This window comes from Podarcis melisellensis, assembly GCF_964234715.1.
Source record: "Podarcis melisellensis genome assembly, chromosome: 6".
In the NCBI taxonomy this organism is placed as follows: domain Eukaryota; kingdom Metazoa; phylum Chordata; class Lepidosauria; order Squamata; family Lacertidae; genus Podarcis; species Podarcis melisellensis.
The window spans coordinates 60029500-60048440 of record NC_138538.1 but is presented as its reverse complement, the minus strand read 5'-3'; the positions used below and the strand labels follow the sequence as shown (position 1 = coordinate 60048440).

The window sequence follows — 18941 nt, the reverse complement described above, 5'->3', positions numbered from 1 at the left end:
GGCTAAACGAAGCCCTCTTCCCTCCTTTCCTGGCCTTCCCTTGGTATGTACATTATGTCATGCAGAACTAGATGCTTGTGAGTGGAGCTCCTTGGGCACTAGGTCAGAAAATGGCTGAGTCTGTAGGACTCTGTGTTATGACCAGATGGCCAGCCAGAAAAGGAGGAAGCTGCATTATACTGAATCAGACCATTATTCCATCTAGCTACTCTGTTTGGTCTACTCTGACTGGCAGAGGCCTGCCAGTGTCATGCAGGGACTTTTCCCAGTCCCACCTGGTGCTGTGCCACTGAGCTACAGTCTTCTAATGAGACTGTGTTGATTCCTTTTTTCAAGCACATGGCTGCGTCACTGCAGGTCACATGATGCCCTCATAATTTCTAGTTAGTTAGGTTAGAGTGACCTTAGCAGATTGTCTTTTTCCATCATGAGAATTAAGTGGCTAAAGACTGCTGTCAGGGGCTTGAGGTAGGAACTTGAGTTATAAGAGGTTTCAGACATCAGGCTTTCTTGATATTATATCTGTTTGTAGATTATCACACTGTTTTAATTTTTTTATTTTATGTCAGCAGATGAATGGGCATCCAAACCAGAGGATAAAGATCCACCCCAAAGCCCCTATTCTCTTGAAACACCCTATGGCTTCCACTTAGATCTTGACTTCCTGAAGTACGTAGATGACATCGAGAAAGGAAATACTATCAAGAGGATTCCTATTCACAGGAAGGCAAAGCACCCAAAATTCAGCACACTGCCTCGCAATTTCAGCCTTCCAGAAAATGGATCAAGGGCCTACTCCTCAGCCCCAAACAAGAGCTTCCTTACACAGAGGAAGGCCTCCTTAGGGGCAGAGGAAAGCAGCCCTGTTGTCACATCAGCTGACTCATTGCCCTTAGCCACCCGTTCAAATGAGCCAAGCTACAGAAAAAAGGCCCTTTTAATAGAGACCGTCAAGCCAGATGCCGCGCACCTTGAAGAGGAGACTGGCAACTGTAGAGGGAGGCCTCAGCTTTTGAGGGCATCCAGTATGCCTGCCACGCTGCCACCAAGCCAGGATTCAGAAGTAGAAACGCAGACAGAAGCTTTTCCACCGTTGGCATTCCTTCCGTCTTCTGATGGGAAAGGCTTGGAATTTGATTTTAGTCCCGTAAAGGGAACACTGGATTCAGATTGGTCCAAGGGATCTCCTGAAAATCTGAAAAATGTAAAGGAGCAAATCAGTCAGGCCGTCCAGGATACTGAGAAGCTTACGAGGCAACAGAAAGAAGCTAAGCTTGTGCTAGACCAGGGACAACCAGAGCTTACAAAGGAGAGAATACAACCCAGTGCTTCATGGCAAAGCCAGCATTTAGTATCTCAGGAACTGCTTGCAGTTGCTGAGAGTGGAGAAGAGGAATGTGATGCAACGGAGACAGATGTTTGTCGGCCACCCACCCAAAGTGAATTGACCACTTTCAGAGCCTTAGAATACAACCCTGAGAGCCAGACCCAGGAAGACATAGAACTCAACATAACTGAGACACTTACAGCAGGACTACAGGAGGGAGATGAAGTTACAAGTCCTGGCACTGGAGAGATGAAAGGAAACGTAAACCTCAAGCCTTTGCTCTCTGAAGAACCTAGCAAGATAACGGCCTTAAAGCAGCATATTGCTATTCTGGAGGAACAGCTGAACAACAAGACAGAAGAACTTGAGCAGATTCGAGTAGTCTTGAAGCAGCAGGATAAGGAAATCAAGGCCAAGGAGAGAAGCATTGAAATGTTGGCAACTTCCAAAGCTCAACTGGAAGAGAAACTCTGTGGGGAGAGTACCAAAGAAATTGCACCGTACAAGCAGGACAAAATTGCCCTCCAGTACCATGATGCTGCTGTGAATACCGAACGGGCAGCTAAGGAGGCATCTGACAAAGGGGTTAATGTAAGCATCACTGTGCCTATGGAATCAATAGGGTGTGATGCCTGTGAAATTGATAATAAGAATCTGCAGATAAAGGAAGGGCATAGGAAGCTGTTCCATGTCCACCATGAGATGACAAGTGTTGATGTTGGGGGAAAGGACCGTCCATCTTTCCAGAGACAGAAAGAAATGAAACAGGAAAATGATAGTTCCCCTTTCGAGCTAAGTTACAATGAACTGAAGATTGATGAACACATTGATAATGACAACTACCAGAAGGGAGTGTGCAACTATGACACACAGTTCTCTGCTGCTAGTGAAGAAAGCTGCTCAGGTGTTCATGTGGTTGGCTCAAAGGCAGGAGGAAATGAAGGCCTTTTCGAAGAAGATTTTAAGCAGGAGCTGAATGAGGAGGAAACCCAACCAGAACCAAAGAATTCGCCTGCAGATCCCATCGTAGGCCAATACGTTAAAAAAATCCAGGATTTGTTGCAAGAGCAGTGGACATGCCTAGAACACGGGTACCCAGAACTTGCCAGCGCCATTAAGCAGCCCGCCTCAAAGCTCAGCTCCATCCAGAACCAGCTTGTTAATTCCTTGAACTTGCTGCTCTCTGCCTACTCAACACAAACGCCGACAGACAAGGAGAATTCCAACACACAGTATCAACAGTTGGGTAAATAATATTGGCAAAGCCAGTCTTTCCTTTCCACTTACATTGCAGCTAGTCAGGAATATCACCTGAGATATTTTGAATGAAATAAACATGTTTGCTGCTTCAAAATAATAATAAAAATGTTCAAACAAGGGAAACTAAAAGAAATATTCTTGTGACATTTCCATGTTGTTGAAAAGCACTATTTTAATGTAAACAGAACTTAATGTGGCAGGAAATATGAAAGTTTAGAAACCAAATTCATTCTTTATGTCTTAAAAAATATTGTCCAACATCACTTAAATGCATGGCATCATATTAATACAACCAATTTCATAGTGATAGTAAGAGATAATGGGCATGGACAGGCATGAATGACATCCTCTCAACTGATGAACAGGGATGGCTGGAATAGGTTTGTGAAAAGCGCTCCTACAATCTAGTTCCATGTTGCTCATAAGAAGGTGCATAGGGCTTCTATGAATAGTCAACCAGTTTTTTCAGCCCAAACCCATAACAGCAAATATTTACGTTGCTGTATCAACATAGTTCCCTTTTTTCATTTCTCTGCCACTCACACCACTTCCTGAGGGTGGGAAAAACCATGGATGAACCTCTTTGTAGAATTTATCAGCCATTTATATGATATCTGCTGTGGTGGAGGAAAAAGTTGCCGTTGCTGTGACACAGCTGCAACTGGTCAGCTCTGTCATAAGGTAAGTGCCATTAATGTCACCTCTCCTCTTTCAACAACCTCAGTTCCTCATTCCGTGAAGATGTCTATTCCCACATTAGTTATAGGGAGCTCTTGGACACAACTATTTCGAGCCATTTCACAATTTATAAAACTGCTAACACTCTTTTCAAAGCTAAGAAGGGTCCAGTATGGTTTCATATTGGATGGGAAACCCATGTTGAGATTCCTGCATTGCAGGGAGTTGGACCAGATAACCCTTGATATCTCTTCCAGCTCTATGATTCTAACATGTGATCAGAAGAGTAGCACAAAGTATGCCCACCAGAATGTTTTTAGATCCATTCAGTTTCTAGGGCCAAATCAACCTAACAGACTAATCCAAGCTATCAATATTTTGAAACGACCCACTACAGTTGTGCCTTCTTCAAAATGCACAGCACTTGTTTCCATTCAATTGGAAAACATTAAATCCACCCTCAATCCTCTCTTTTTATGTCATGGAAGCAATGGAGTCCTATGTTCACTGAATCCCAAGCTACCCAAGTTGATGACATTTAAGCTGGACCAGTTCAGCTAGCTCAGACTGGAAGTCTAGTTAGAGGGTGGAGTCGGAAGGTATGCCAACCATACACTTATATTGCAAAGTGTCTAAGGGTTGCCATTCCGTATACTGCAGCCACAAACTGATGACAACAGTGTCTGGGCAAACACTGATACCAATGCCTCATCTTGAGTCAAATCAATGATAGTTGGTGATTGACATATATAAGCTTTATATTTAAACAGCAGCAGTATCAACAGAGCAGGGTCATCATTGGCCTCCATTTTAAGTCTCTTGAGGCAACAGCCATCTGCTGTTCTCCACACTGTCTTCATCTTCCCTTTGTCTTGTTTTCCTCTGAACACTACATTCCATAATGAGTTGAACATCACAGACATATAAATGGGCCCAGGCAATGTTGGAAACCTAATGGGAATGTCCTCGGCAAACACCAACAAGGTGGTTGAGAAAAAGTCCTATCCACTTTTACAAATTCCTGTTGCCCTCTTGCACAGCGAAGGAGAACTGACATACCCCTATTCTTTTGCTCCATCCTTCACATTATTCTATCATGTTCCCTTAACTCCATCTTCACACTCAGCAAATTCCATCTTCACACTCAACAAAATAGAAGCTACACCAACAAAATGGCTGTAGCTTGGGAAGGGTCTTTGTAATGATGAATAAATAAATGTTATTGCAGTTATGCATGTGACATTGCTCAGTGTTGGGCCTTAAAGCTGGGTTGAGGGATCTGTGCCTGCAACTCCCATAATGCCTGACTATTGACCATACTGATGGAAACTGGCATCCAACAACATCTAGGGGCCCAAGATTGGGGGAGCCTTCTCTGGCTGCTGCATCATACCAACCACTGGTGTCCGCCCCCCTTCCCCAACCAGGGTAGGCTAGGTAAGTCTATGAAGCTATCAAACAGAAGAACTACCAGACAAGATAGGTCTCTTAAAAACAGTCACATTGTGAACCGCTTTTGAGTTTTTCTTTTTACAATCAAGCAGTGTGTGTGTGTGTGTGTGTGTGTGTGTAGGAGTTGAGAGGTGTTGGGATCAGCCTTTCAATAGATAGGGGGACTTATTTACCATATTCAGTTTGTTAAAGGTATGTGATATAGTTAAGTAAGACAACTCTGTTACAACATTTCTGATGTTCTGTGTTTTCAATATTTGTATTAGAAATTTCTCCAAGCACAAGCCTTAAATCTATAATGAAAAAGAAGGACACTGGTTTCCATGCAGGAGGTAACGGCACCAAAAAGAACCTTCAGTTTGTTGGGGTAAATGGTGGGTAAGCATCAATGGAAGAAGCAAAACTGCCTTGTCATTTATAATGCTACTTTTTAATGTATGCCAAAAGAAAAGATTGATGTATTAAACACAGACTCACTTCATTCATTCTCCATTCTGATGTTGGCGAGATTGCTGCAAAAGGCTGGAGGAGGCATTGGGACGTATCAGGGGTGAGCAAACTTTTTCAGCAGGGGGCTGGTCCACCGTCCACCGTCCCTCAGACCATGTGGGGGCCCAGACTTTATTTTGAAAAAAAATATATGAGCGAATTTCCTATGCCCCACCAATAACCCAGAAATACATTTTAAATAAAAAAGACACATTATACTCATGTAAAAATACCAGGCAGGCCCCACCAATAAGCCAGAGATGCATTTTAAATAAAAGGACGCATTCTACTCATGTAAAAAAATGCTGATTCCCAGACCGTCCACAGGCTGGATTGAGAAGGCGATTGGGCCGCATCTGGCCCCCAGGCCTTAGTTTGCCTACCCATGACATAGGTCATTAGCAGAAGTATTGAATAGTACTATGGTAATATAAATGAAAGCTGAAAATCACTGCAAACTTCACAAAAGGGATGGCAACCTTAGCACTGAGTGAGTAGGCTAGGAAACAGACATACTATAAGCAATGACACCAAAAGCCAGGATATCGTTGGAACTAGCCTGCAATTTGGACTTCTCTCGATTTCTGTAGAAAGAACGAAACAATATGAACTTAGATATTTTTTCACTCTCTTTTTCAAATAGACTTAAGGGGGGGGATGCCAGTGAACCTTTTATTCAAAAGACTGCACCTTCCCGTTACTAGAATGTTCTTTACCACACAATCTTAAAGAACTACTGCCATGGTTGGCTGTGGTGTAAAGGCACTGTGCTAATTTAAGCTTCCATATGCCTAGGCAACCCCACAGCTCTTGGCTTCTGATGCAAAAGGCAAGTTGGTTTTAAGAAAGATTTGTCAACTTCGCCCACCTTCCCTGTAAACCAGATCCTCTGCCATCTGCCTAGCGCATCTCTCCTCACCAGTTCCAAATCCAAGTGGACTGGCTGTTTGCTGTGTAGTAGTTGCTTGTAAACTCACAGAGACATGACAGAAACCATGTAGGAAGCTGGACATTTGTAGCTGTAGATTAATTCTGGAATTGCTTGCAACTTTCTTGAAAGGTGGAATATTGGAATCAAAGGTAGCTTGTGGCCATGTGTTTAAATACATTCATTTACTTGCAAAAACTTCTGTACTACCTTTTTTTTAAAAAAGGTGAACAGCTCAATATCAATGATACAGCATTCATAAAATAAATGCAAAATATATCACAAATCCTTAAAACAGATTATTAGCATGTCTACATGTTGCTATCAGTCCACATGCACATGGGCATCTGTACCTGCCCAAACTTCACTACAAACATTACAATACTTGATTGGTGTCTGGGCCCTGTATATTTCAGTCTATCCTCCCCATCTCAAGTCAAAATCTTGAGAGTGAGGACTAACACCTTTTCTTCCTTAAGCATCTGATACAGTAGTAGTTTTAAAGGGAGAACCCTTAGAAGTGATTTAGCAAACAGTCACCATTGGCTCCTAAGTGCTTTGATATATACCGTAGGTGGTTACTTTATCATTTTACTTTGAAAATGCACTAATGCTAGTAAAATGTTTTAAGTTCTAGATAGGAGAAAATGTATTTGAATAAAATAAGAAAGCAATGTAATTCATCATTAAGGGGATGGCCCCCAATCTGTAGTACTAACAGAATACCTAGCTGAACCTTAGCAAACCCACTGGCTTGTTTTTTGACATAATAGCCATGCAACAATCTCCAACACAACCTTTGGCCACTTATAACAATCTCACCAGCCAGCTACCGATAGAGATGAATGAATCTTTAATTTTGATTTCTTTCAGTTTCTCATTTTTTCAGCCTTAAGGGACAGTTCTCCACATTTCTGCATCAGTGTGCAATTAAAAACAACAGTAAACCAGCATTTTATTGTGTATTTCTCCCAACATACACATTTTGGTATACAATTTCCCCTAATATAAGGCATTTTTGGTGTGCTATTTTCAGTAATATAAGTACTTTCATGTGCTTTCCCAAATATATGCATTTTTGTACACATATAGTTGGAGAACTGAACAGCAAAATTCAAAGAAGCACAAATTTGGTGGATAGCTGCATTTTGATTTGTGTACTGTATTGTTTATAGAGGTGAAAATGACATATTTTTGCATTAAAATGTGAACAACACTGCATATATCCCTCATCCCTAGGTACAGTGGCTATCTGCTTCCAGTTCTGTCCAGGAGCTGTTGTGGTTGCTTTAACTGTTATTTCACAGCTGCTGGGCGATATGGAAGCAGGACTTCAAATGTGTTGGCGCTTAGCAGAGAGTGAAAAGGTTGGGGAGCTCTCAGTAGAGCTCACGTTTGTGGATCATTCCCTGAATTAGGGACAATGCTTTCCAAAACAATGTAAAGTAGAATTCAGATATATGCTCCTAATTATAATGGAAGCATTAAACATTTGTGTCATAGCTGGGGACATAAATCGGAAAGCTAAGAGTTGTTAAGACACCAATATTGCTTTGGTATTGGTTCTAAATATTAGTCTTGCAGTGAGGAAGATGTCAATGACATGTGCATAGTTGTCATGTAGAATTGTTTGCCAGGTTTTTCCCTTGGCATCAGGGCCTATAATCCCCATTCTGGAAATTATGCAATGTCACCTCACCTCAATCTCACATTTATGGCACCGAGACATAAAAGTATTATTATGAATGAGCCACGTCATGGTAGTTAGAAAGCAAGCAATGATACTGTTATTGAAACCACCACTCCTAAGAGGCCAATTCCTTTTGAATTAGCAAAAACCTGCATGCTTCTGAGATTACTTATGTCCCAGTGAATAAAAATAAAAATCCATGGCTTTCACAGCCTGGGATTTCAAATTTAAGAGGGTTTTGGGCCTAGGGCCCAGCAATTTTGCTTATAGCTCTCTGGTTCTCGGACAGAAGGAACTCTGAATAATGCCTGCTGTCCTCACCCAGTTACGAAACCACATCCAGTGAAGATTCCAGTTGTGAAGAAAGCTCCTCAGAAGGGAATTCAGATAGTGAGACTGAGAGAAAGTGTGGCAATGATGAGCATAGATGGGGTGAAGATGGCAATGAAAGTGAACAAAGAGCTTCTGGAACTGCCCATTACGCAAGGAAAGAAGACCCCGAAGAGCAAGAGGGAACCACACGACCAAGCACACAGCACAAGGCAGACAGGTAACGGTTCTTGTTATTTATTTAGAGCATTTGTACCCCATTTTTTAGCTTTAAAAGCTCCCAGAGTGGCTTACATGGAATCAATTAACAGCCCTTGCCTGCAAGCTTAAAATCTAAATAATAAAAAAAATCTCTCTCACACACACACACACACAAAAACAGGGAGAGAAGAGGGAAAATCAAACTCAGGCACCAATTCCTAAACAGTTCCTTTTGTAATAACCAGCTGGCACAGTTTAGGGGTAAGAGGTGCCTGATGCAGCTGGTGTTTCAGCAAAGCTGTTGGAATGTTATGTGAACATGTACAATTCCTGCAGACAATCAGTAGTAGTTTCTGTTCCATTCTGCTTTCAGCAGGTGTAATAATATATTTGAGTGAAACATTAATAAAATTCAAGTTATTATGAGCTATAAGGCATTTGAATTAACACTGAAGACAAGGTATTATTATTCATTTATGAATCATTTTCTGCTTGTTTTTCAAAGTGATTTACAAACATAAAAAAAACAAACCACGCAGCTAAAAATAAATTTTAAATCCAAAACAACCACTACAAAGGATAGGTTTAAAAGCAACACAAGGTGTACACCTAAGAGAGCTGCAAGAGCTTGTTGAAACAAAAATGCCATCAATTGTTTCCAGAAAGTACAAATAATGGACCCCTGATGTATGTCAGCAGGGACACAGTTGAACACAATGAGCAGGCATAGGGGAGGCCCTGCTCTGAGTTGCAGTGGAGTGGGTTTCTGGAAGTTTGGAGACTTGAAAGAGAAACTTTAATGCAAAACACAGTAACCTTTTGGGTATATAAGAAACAGGGTAGTTTCTCAAGCAACCTGTATTTATTACATTTATATCCCACCTTTCCTTCAAGGAACTCTCCCCCTCCTCATTTTATTCTCACCCACTGGTGGGACTGCCGTTCTGTGGGGAAAGACTTTGTCGGGGGGGGGGGCCTTGATGAGCTGGAAATTACCAATGTTCTAAGCTAATACTGCCCACACTACATACCAGAAATAATGACCACAACATGAACCATTCTTAAATCCAATGTCTTAAGTTAACTATGTACAGTGGTACCTCAGGTTAAGTACTTAATTCGTTCCAGAGGTCCGTTCTTAACCTGAAACTGTTCTTAACCTGAAGCACTACTTTAGCTAATGGGGCCTCTTGCTGCCGCCGCACCGCCGGTGCACGATTTCTGTTCTCATCCTGAAGCAAAGTTCTTAACCTGAGGTACTATTTCTGGGTTAGCGGAGTCTGTAACCTGAAGCGTATGTAACCCGAGGTACCACTGTATTGCCTTGTGGCCAGTACCTTTTCAACACATGGTTTATAAGGAAGCCCATTATCCCCGCTCTACAAAGTGTTACATTTGTGCTTTATGTCCTGCATTGAACCTTTCAATTATATAGTTGCATATATATAAAAAACGGGTTATTGAATAGTAGTAAGGGGCAGAGGAGCAGTTTTGCTATAAGGTCCTTCCCCCCTCAGTATTCATTTATTTTTCCTAATCTTATTCTTAAAAAAGAGAAGAAACTGTGTTTTTTGCACATTACAGTGAATCTACAAATATGTTTTTCATTTGCAGATTTAAACCCTCTACAGATTTTCTGAAAGGATGCCAGATCTTGAGCAAACACCTGCCAGAAATAAGAACCACAAAGGACAAATTACTGGTACTAATATTTTTCATGTTGTATTTTGAGCACCTCTCTGTTTCAGCTTAATTTAAGAACCTTCTCAGTGATAATTTTTGGTTAATGGTCGACTCAGAGAATAATAGAATTGTAAAGTTGGAAGGGTCATCTGGTCCATTCCCCTGCAAGGCAGGAATCTTTTGCCTAATGTGGGGCTGAGACCCACAACCCTGAGATTAAGAGTCTCATGCTCTACTGACTGAGCTGTCCCTGGCATACTAGCGCCAGCTTTTCACTGATGTGTTATGGTTAACTTCGAATTCCCTATTTTCAGAATCTAAATTAATGAAATGCTAGTTTTGATAAATGGTGTAGGGAAGTAAAAGACACATTTCCCCAAATAAAGTTTGTTTTATATAGTTTATTCATTTGCAGCAATCAACCATAATAAAACCTTTTCACATCTTAAACCCATTGCATTCATCATCACAAAGCAGATGTCAGGATAGAACTTGGGGGGGGGGAGGTTACATCTGTGGCCATCTGAGGAGACTGAGACCTGTGGGCTTCTAGATTTTAGTCCTCTCTGTACTACATGGTTGGCTCCCAATCATTCGGAGTGTACAGCATTGTGGATTAATACTCTTTGCTAGATTGTATCCAGTGTTACTAACTGGGTTGTATTCAACATTTACTATTCTCAGAGTAAGCCCATTTATATTAATGGATATGACTAGCTTCAGTTCATGAATTTCAATGGGTCTACACTTAGCTGGCCACAACACTGCATCTCTCAAAACACAAATCAGTCCAGTAGCTACTGAAAAGATGTTGTGCTGGTCTGCTACCATAGCAGGATTTCATAACAAGGCAAGTTTAAATATGCATAGATTTATTTATTATGTCTCAGTTATAGATTGCTTTTTGCAGCCCGCCCAAGCAGAGGAACAGCACATTAAACTATAATAGAATTAAGATTCAACAAGGCTGGGGAGCATGCAGCCATCCAGATGTTGTTGAACTCTCCCATCAGCTCTAGCAGAGGTGCTCTGGCAAGAGCTATCATCTCATCTTGGCATCTCACAGTGCTGCTCCATGGAGGAAGTTTGTACATAGAGCAGTACGTTACTATATGGACTGGAATCTGAGAACTTTCTTGGTCCCCAGAGGTGAATGGGAGGCACTAATGGTTTGGCTGTGAGTCTCAAGCACAAAGAGTTTGGAATACCCTCATAGTTGGACTAAATCAGCTGTCGGTCTCTTTTTTAGAGGCACGTTTTAAGCACCATCTGCCAGGAGTGGTTCCGAATCTCAAGCAGGAAATCCTCCAGCCCTGAAATTGTGGCAGCTTACCTCCAAGAGGTTGAGGCAATTCATCCACAGTTAGAGAATATAATTGTGAACTTGGCTGACGGGAATGGCAACACAGCACTTCATTACAGTGTTTCTCATTCCAACTTTCGGATTGTGAAGCTTCTTTTAGAGACAGGTAAGAATCCCTTAATTGCTTTTTCGGAGCTGGAAATTATGTCCATTTGTTCTGCTTTCAACACTCTCCCTGAAACTGCTTTTTCAATCTCAGTTCTTAGGGCCCAATTGGGTACTTGTTTTCTTTCCCCTTAATTGCGTCCTGATTTACTGCTCTCTGCTTATTTTCCTTTGGTGTATAAAAATATTTATATACCATTATTCCTTTTAAAATATCATAGTGATTGACAACGATCATATATAAAACCATATAAAAATGTAAAATCAGAATTTGGTGATTACAGAAGGATAGCTTCTTAATGGCCAGCATAAGCTTAGAAGCATTCTTGAAGGAGTCCTCTGTTTGAAGGCCTGTTCAACCCAAATGGAGTTGAAAGATAAACAGCGTTAGAGGAAGGGATAACAGGGGAATTGAAATTACCCGTCAACAGTTAGCCCCTAGATAGCACACTCAGCAGGCACACAGGTCACACTATGCTGAGATGCGCTGTATTTCCATTTACGTAAAGGTAAAGGGACCCCTGTCCAGTCGTGGCTGACTCTGGGATTGCAGCGCTCATCGTGCTTTATTGGCCGAGGGAGCCGGCGTACAGCTTCCGGGTCATGTGGCCAGCATGACTAAGCCGCTTCTGGCGAACCAGAGCAGTGCACGGAAACGCCGTTTACCTTCCTGCTGGAGTAGTACCTATATATCTACTTGCACTTTGACGTGCTTTCGAACTGCTAGGTTGGCAGGAGCAGGGACCGAGCAACGGGAGCTCACCCCGTCGCAGGGATTCGAACTGCCGACCTTCTGATTGGCAAGTCTGTGATTTAACCCACAGTGTCACCCTCGTCCCTCCATTTATGCAGTAGGATCTAAATTATGTATGCGGTAGGTATATTTACTATATAAAGGGTGAATCAGCCCTCAAATATAGATATGGCTGACTTCTGTTTATTTATTTAGGATACTTATAGATGCAGCCTTCCTCAAAAAGAACTCGGGGTGATGTACATTAAAAAAAATATCTAGGCAAAATGCATCCAAACATAGCTAAAAACGTGTACAAACTAAAAACAACACCTACTATAGCAAGTAATTCAAACACAGATGCATGCATTTCTGCTAAGGAAGTAATCTTCTATTCATTAGATTGCAAAAGAGTTACAAAAGTGTTTTCAGTTGACACCTGAAACCCAAAAATTGTGGTAGAAAATTACAGACCTCTAAGGCGTGAGAGCATACCAGAGTTAGGCCTCCAACACAGGCTCCTCTACACATCCCCTCACCCCAATTTCGGGGGGAAACTGAAATATTCTATGCTGTAACATTCACAGTAGGCATGACTACTGTACTTCATAATCGAGGATTGCTACTTATAAACTGAAATGGGAAGCTAGAGTTCAGCAATAAAAACTGCATTCTAAACGGTTGGCCTGTCAGGTCAGATGTGAAAGAGTAAAATGTCCTACAAGATTTTTATCCAGTAAACATGCATGTATTTTCCAGCAAGAAGAAAGAAGCTCTTTGATTTCCTGGTTGGCATGACAACCTGTAAAATGTTAGAAGAATGGCATATTATCATATGTGTCTATAAATCAATTGTTGCACTAAGACTTCCAAGCCACCCCAGAATATTGAAACAAGGTTGTTTTGTTCTCTTGGTAGATGCCCCCGGGCAATTATATTCAAAGCTACACACTGAGTTTTAAATACTAACTCATTTCAAGTCTATGAAAGAAGGAAAATAATAGCATGCCCTGGAGTTCTAGCAATGATGCAAACCTTAAGAAAAACCTTGGTACTGTCTGCTCTGCCTGGGCGCAACTCTCCAAACAGAGGTCTTTGCCAACCCTGCTGCTTCAGATCTTTTGTTTGGAGAAGACACTGAACCTGGGACTTTATACATGCGAAGTATGTGCTCTACCATTGAACCTCTTTCTTCCAGTTTCTTTCCCATCCTTTAGTCACCTATTTCCTTTTGCACACCTACATCTTCCTTTGAAGTTAAGACAGCTAAGGTCTGATGCCAAGGTGTATGAGGAAAACTCTCACAATAAGCCAGACACAATTCATGCTGGGCATCACCCACAGAACCAGGGGCGGTGAATGCTTTTAGCCCTGCCCTGAGGAATTCTTCCAGAAGCAACCAATCCTTGCCCTACGTGTGTGTAGGGCCTCTGCATGAACAGAGGACACCTGCTTGTTCTGGAGTCCTGATAATGCAGAGGCCCCACACAGGAGCAAGAGCTTGAAGACTGTGGTTTCTCTTCAGACAAGTGTGGGTGACCCACATGGCTATTTGAGGAAGAGGAAGCAACATCAATGGCAGAGCAAAGGGCACAACCCCACTCCAAGTAATCATGCTAATGCCCTCCACGTGAGCAATCTGTGGCTAGGGCTAGCCAGCTCCTGTTCCCATATGCCTTTCTAGCAAATCCAACACATAGTGTACATATTTAGTACAAGGCATATTAAATAAAATATCACTCTACATAACCAAGGTATTTCATGCCTATCCCCTTATAAACTGTCTTGGGTCATATACAGGCCACCAAATTTCTCTAGGGATGAGAGGAAAGTGTTGCACCTTCCAAGACTGGCATGGGTGATTTTTTCTGATGCAGTATCAGTAAAGTATTGGTGAAATTGCTTCATGAGGGGGCCCAATGACCTCGCCCCCCCTGCCAGTGTTGTCAGTGAATGTAGAATGGACCTTGTTCTGGTGTGACAATGAGCTGAATTGAGCCCCTGATTTTGCCGTTTATCCCATTTGAGCTTTTGAGTCTTTTCCCTTAAACTGTCCAAACAAGTCAAAAGCTGAAGTGAGTGGAATGATTATTATTCCAGCATAACAAATTGTGCAAACGGGGTCATGCTTACAGAAGGCAGACTATATTCTGAGAAGCTCTAGAAAATGCAAGGAGTGTGTTCCCTTCTGTCGCCATAACTTCTTCATGTTTTGTTTCCAGAGTCTTTGCTCTAACAGGAAGCTTGCTTAGCTCTGGAAAATACATCCCTCTGAATTTAAAATTCAGTGTGTTAAAGCCTAAGGAACATGAATCAAAGTCTTGGTCTTCGCAGTTATCTGTACAATCTGTTGCTGATTGTCTTTTTAAAAAACAGATTCGTGATAAATATTTATGTGTTTAAGGCTGCAATCCTGTACGCATTTACATGGGAGTAAATACCAGTGAAAACAATGTGGCATACTTCTAAGTAGACACATATAAGATTGCACTGTAAGGCATGTTTTGGAGGACAGCTCTCATCAGCCCTAGCCAGCTAATTTCCATTCATTGTGGAGCTAATTGTAATCTGGAGGATTACGCATTGGTGAAGGCTGATCTCTGAGATACAAGTAAATTAAATAAGAATATTGCTTCACGTGTCTTGCGCTTCTTTGACTCCTGGTAGATATAGATAGATGAAAAATGTTGCCTCTTGTTTAGGTGTCTGTGATGTGGACCATCAAAACAAAGCTGGGTATACAGCAGTAATGATCACACCACTTGCATCAGCAGAAACCGATGAAGAAATGGACGTGGTCACAAAGCTCTTGAAAGAAGGCAATGTTAATATACGGGCAAGTCAGGTATGCTGAAATGTGTCACTACATTTTGTTTTGAGTTACAGACACCAAAAGGCTTTTTTATATATAAAAAGGGCGATCATGGGTATCGGGACTCATAAAACGTTAATTTAATGCTATTGTGCTGAAATGTCAGTCTTTGCTTACACGATCAAGATGCCACAATATTTGTAATAGTGCATAAGAACATGAGAAGAGCCTGCTGGATCAGACCAGTGGCTGATGCAGTCCAGCAGCCTCATCTCACAGTGGTTGAACATTTGCCTGTGGGAAACCAGCAAGCAGGATTTGAGCACAACAGCACGTTCCCCTCCCGTGGTTTCCAGCATCTGATCAGAAGCATTGCTGCCTCCAATTATGGAGGCGAGCATAGTCATCATGGCTAGTATGCATGTATTTGATTAAGAGCCAGTGGTGTAGTGTGTAGTGGTGTAGTGTGTAGTGGTAAGGTGTAGTGGTTAAGAGCGGTAGTCTCCTAATCTGGGGAACCGGGTTCGCGTCTCCGCTCCTCCACATGCAGCTGCTGGGTGACCTTGGGCCAGTCACACTTCTCTGAAGTCTGTCAGCTCCACTCACCTCACAGAGTGTTTGTTGTGGGGGAGGAAGGGAAAGGAGAATGTTAGCCGCTTTGAGACTCCTGAAGGGGAGTGAAAGGCGGGATATCAAATCCAAACTCTTCTTCTTCTTCTTGATTTACACACAGTTCTTCATCATAAGATCTCAGTAGCCATTGGTATCCCTGTCCTCCATGAATTCATCTAATCCTCTTTTCCAGACCTCTGCTTACCCTCAAAATCTGCTTCAGAAGGGTTGGTGCTGTAAACAGGGTCTCCTGTATCAGACGTGGCTAAATTATTTTGCTCATATCTACAGACCAACTAAATTTTATCAGCTTATCTTACATTGCTGTCTTAGAATAGCTACATATATTTATCAGCAGGGAGATTATGAGTTTTTTTTCTAATCTTTTTCCTTCCCATAATTCAACAAAATGGCAACCACAACTCTGAAGCTTCATCGGAGATTGGGCAACACAAAAAAATAGCTTTGAGAGAATGAAGAAATGGGAGTACAACATTCACTGAAGAATCGGAGTGCACCATGTTTTCATGTCTTCCATATATCCTTCGCCATCTTGGACCATTTTCCTCCTTAAAGAACAGGCTACAAATGTTGGTGATTTTCTTCACTGAGAGAATAAGAAATAGTATACAAAAACTAATTTTCTCTCTCCTGCTTCTGATTTTTTCTAGGGAGGCCAGACTGCCTTAATTCTGGGGGTGAGCCATGATAGAGAAGATATGGTGAAAGCCTTGTTGTCATGTGGCGCTGATGTAAACCTTCAGGATGATGCTGGTTTGTCACCACTGATGGTTGCTTCTCAGTATGGTAACATCGAAATTGTGAAGCTTCTCTTGACCCATCCAAGTTGTGATGCTGCGTTGATTGACAAGGTGAGAGAAATGAATGCTTGCCAAATTATAAGGACTCGCAATTTCAAACCATGTTAAAACTAAACATGCTGTTAAATACTATCTCAAATGGGTTTTAACATAAAATTTGGGAACCAATAATGAGGTTTTTTCCTGAAATTGCTAGCAATCTTATAGAAATTAAGGTTTCTTCTGGCAGAGCTGCTCTTGACTTGACTTTTGGATCTGTACAAAGGTCCTTGTTAAACAGTGTAGAAAGAAGATTCCACCTAAACATTAGGAAGAACTTCCTGACAGTAAGAGCTGTTCGACAGTGGAATTTGCTACCAAGGAGTGTGGTGGAGTCTCCTTCTTTGGAGGTCTTTAAGCAGAGGCTTGACAACCATATGTCAGGAGTGCTCTGATGGTGTTTCCTGCTTGGCAGGGGGTTGGACTCGATGGCCCTTGTGGTCTCTTCCAACTCTATGATTCTATGATTCCTAAGCTAACTTCTGCTCACTGTCACACAGCATTGTGAGTTTTTTTAGCTGTAGCGTGCATGCACAGGCCAACTGTATGCGTTTCTATAAGAATACGGATCCCATGGTGCAGTACAACAGTGAGCAAAAAGTGCTTGAGAACAATGTATGTAGTGACTGTTGACTACAAAACTCATGATACAACAAGACTGATGTACAGGGACGCATGCTGCAGTCTGGGAAAACAAATTTTGAGGTGAAATCTACTGCTCCTTAAAAGGCAAATGAGATTCCTGTCTCATTTTCCTTATAAATTGAGCAAAGGTTAACAGGCTGCTGCCTCACACACAGGCAGAGGTTTACTGAGGGAGGATCTAGTTTTGAATGATACCATTTATTATGATTGGCCGAGCTGTGCACTTGTCTACAGGTCAACCAATTAAGTTGCTATTGGGACTGGATCTCTTGGGATTTATAAGCTTGTGTCCACCTTTTCTCTTACCCTTGCCAATGGCATTCCAGTTTTTGCCACTCACTCTTAAAACCTAACCTCATGAGCGGTTGCTAGCTGCTGCTTCCTTGCAGGGCTGTGAAAGAAAATGCCTCTGTCAACGATTGGCCTATTTTTAGCCAAGATACGTGTACAGTGGTACCTCGGGTTAAAAACTTAATTTGTTCTGGAGGTCCGTTCTTAACCTGAAACTGTTCTTAACCTGAGGTACCACCTTAGCTAATGGGGCCTTTTGCTGCCGCCAGAGCACAATTTCTGTTCTCATCCTGAAGCAAAGTTCTTAACTGGAGGTACTGTTTCTGGGTTAGCGGAGTCTGTAACCTGAAGCGTCTGTAACCTCAGGTTAAGAACAGTTTCAGGTTAAGAACGGACCTCCAGAACGAATTAAGTTCTTAACCCGAGGTACCACTGTATTCTGTTTGCCACAACTCTTGAGCACAGAGCTGAGGATACAGCAAATTGTATCCAAACTGGATAGAGCAATTTTAGATCAATCTTAAGGCGAGTAGCAATATGCCATAAACATATTATTTTCAACCTAAGCGGTGTGAGATGGGCTTAAAATGGCTCTAGGGGTTATTTGGATTCTTCAAGACTCAAGCGGGGAGTTTCAAATTATTCTCCTTTTACCCACTATTCAATAAATACTGAACATTGAGGTCTCAGTTTTGAGAAGAGTCAATTTGCATTAGTTTTCAGCTTGCCCTATGGATGATTTACACAGGCCAACTTGCGGTTATACAGCAAGTTGGTTTGGTTGACCTCCCTGACCCATTTGGTTTGTATGCCCTTTCAACAAAAGAAGTGGCCTGTTTAAGATTTATTTTGTGTGTACTGGTCTCCCTTCTACTTCCGCAAGATGGCCACAGTTCTCCTGTTCTTACTACTACTTAGCAGCCACTTCTTTAAATTAGTGTAGGCTTAAAAAAAGAACACTTTGGTCATTTGAGGAAGTTTTTGATAAATACTAACAGCAACAGATAGGCTCTCTATTCCTGTATTTCTACAGGGCTTTCAGAACATCCATTGTCTCTGAAATTCTATGGCTTAGCAAGAATTTGAATCAAAGTCTAGGTCAATGTGAATAAGTCTGGCTTTCACTTCCTTCTGTATTATAGGGAGTGGCTGCCCTGCCATGTTAATAAAATCCAACTGGGAATTTAGGCTTTTTAATGTTTAGATCAGGGGTGGGGAACCTATGTCCCTGCAGATGTTGACTGCAGTTTCCATCGACCTGAGCAAGCATGCCCAGTTGGCCATAGGTTCTTCACCCGACCAATAGTTTCTTGGAAAGTGTCAGTCAAAACCTACCAAGCTGATCTCTAGGTAATTTATCCTGAGTTGATCTAATGTGGCATGAATTCAAATCATATGAAAAGTACCCCAGGTAGACTAAACTGCAGCAGTTTATCTCTTTCCATTGTTTAGTTTACATCACAGGAAGAAAGGTTTACTTAT

At 41.8% G+C, this 18941-nt stretch overlaps 1 protein-coding gene across 7 annotated transcripts in view; it reads left to right on the top strand.

The window, feature by feature from the left end:
* Window positions 1-18941, top strand: part of KANK4 (KN motif and ankyrin repeat domains 4) — a 67317-nt gene that overhangs the window by 44686 nt on the left and 3690 nt on the right. For 4 of the 7 annotated variants that reach the window (XM_081915700.1, XM_081915698.1, XM_081915701.1 and 1 more), the window contains 7 exons: window positions 570-2573; window positions 4984-5095; window positions 8150-8374; window positions 9970-10057; window positions 11288-11507; window positions 14942-15084; window positions 16335-16535. In XM_081915700.1, the coding sequence (XP_081771826.1) occupies window positions 570-2573; window positions 4984-5095; window positions 8150-8374; window positions 9970-10057; window positions 11288-11507; window positions 14942-15084; window positions 16335-16535 (2993 nt within the window). Of the gene's footprint in view, window positions 1-569; window positions 2574-4983; window positions 5096-8149; window positions 8375-9969; window positions 10058-11287; window positions 11508-13157; window positions 13398-14941; window positions 15085-16334; window positions 16536-18941 lie in introns of those variants that run through there. The other 3 variants (XM_081915702.1, XM_081915703.1, XM_081915704.1) reach the window with 2 other exon arrangements.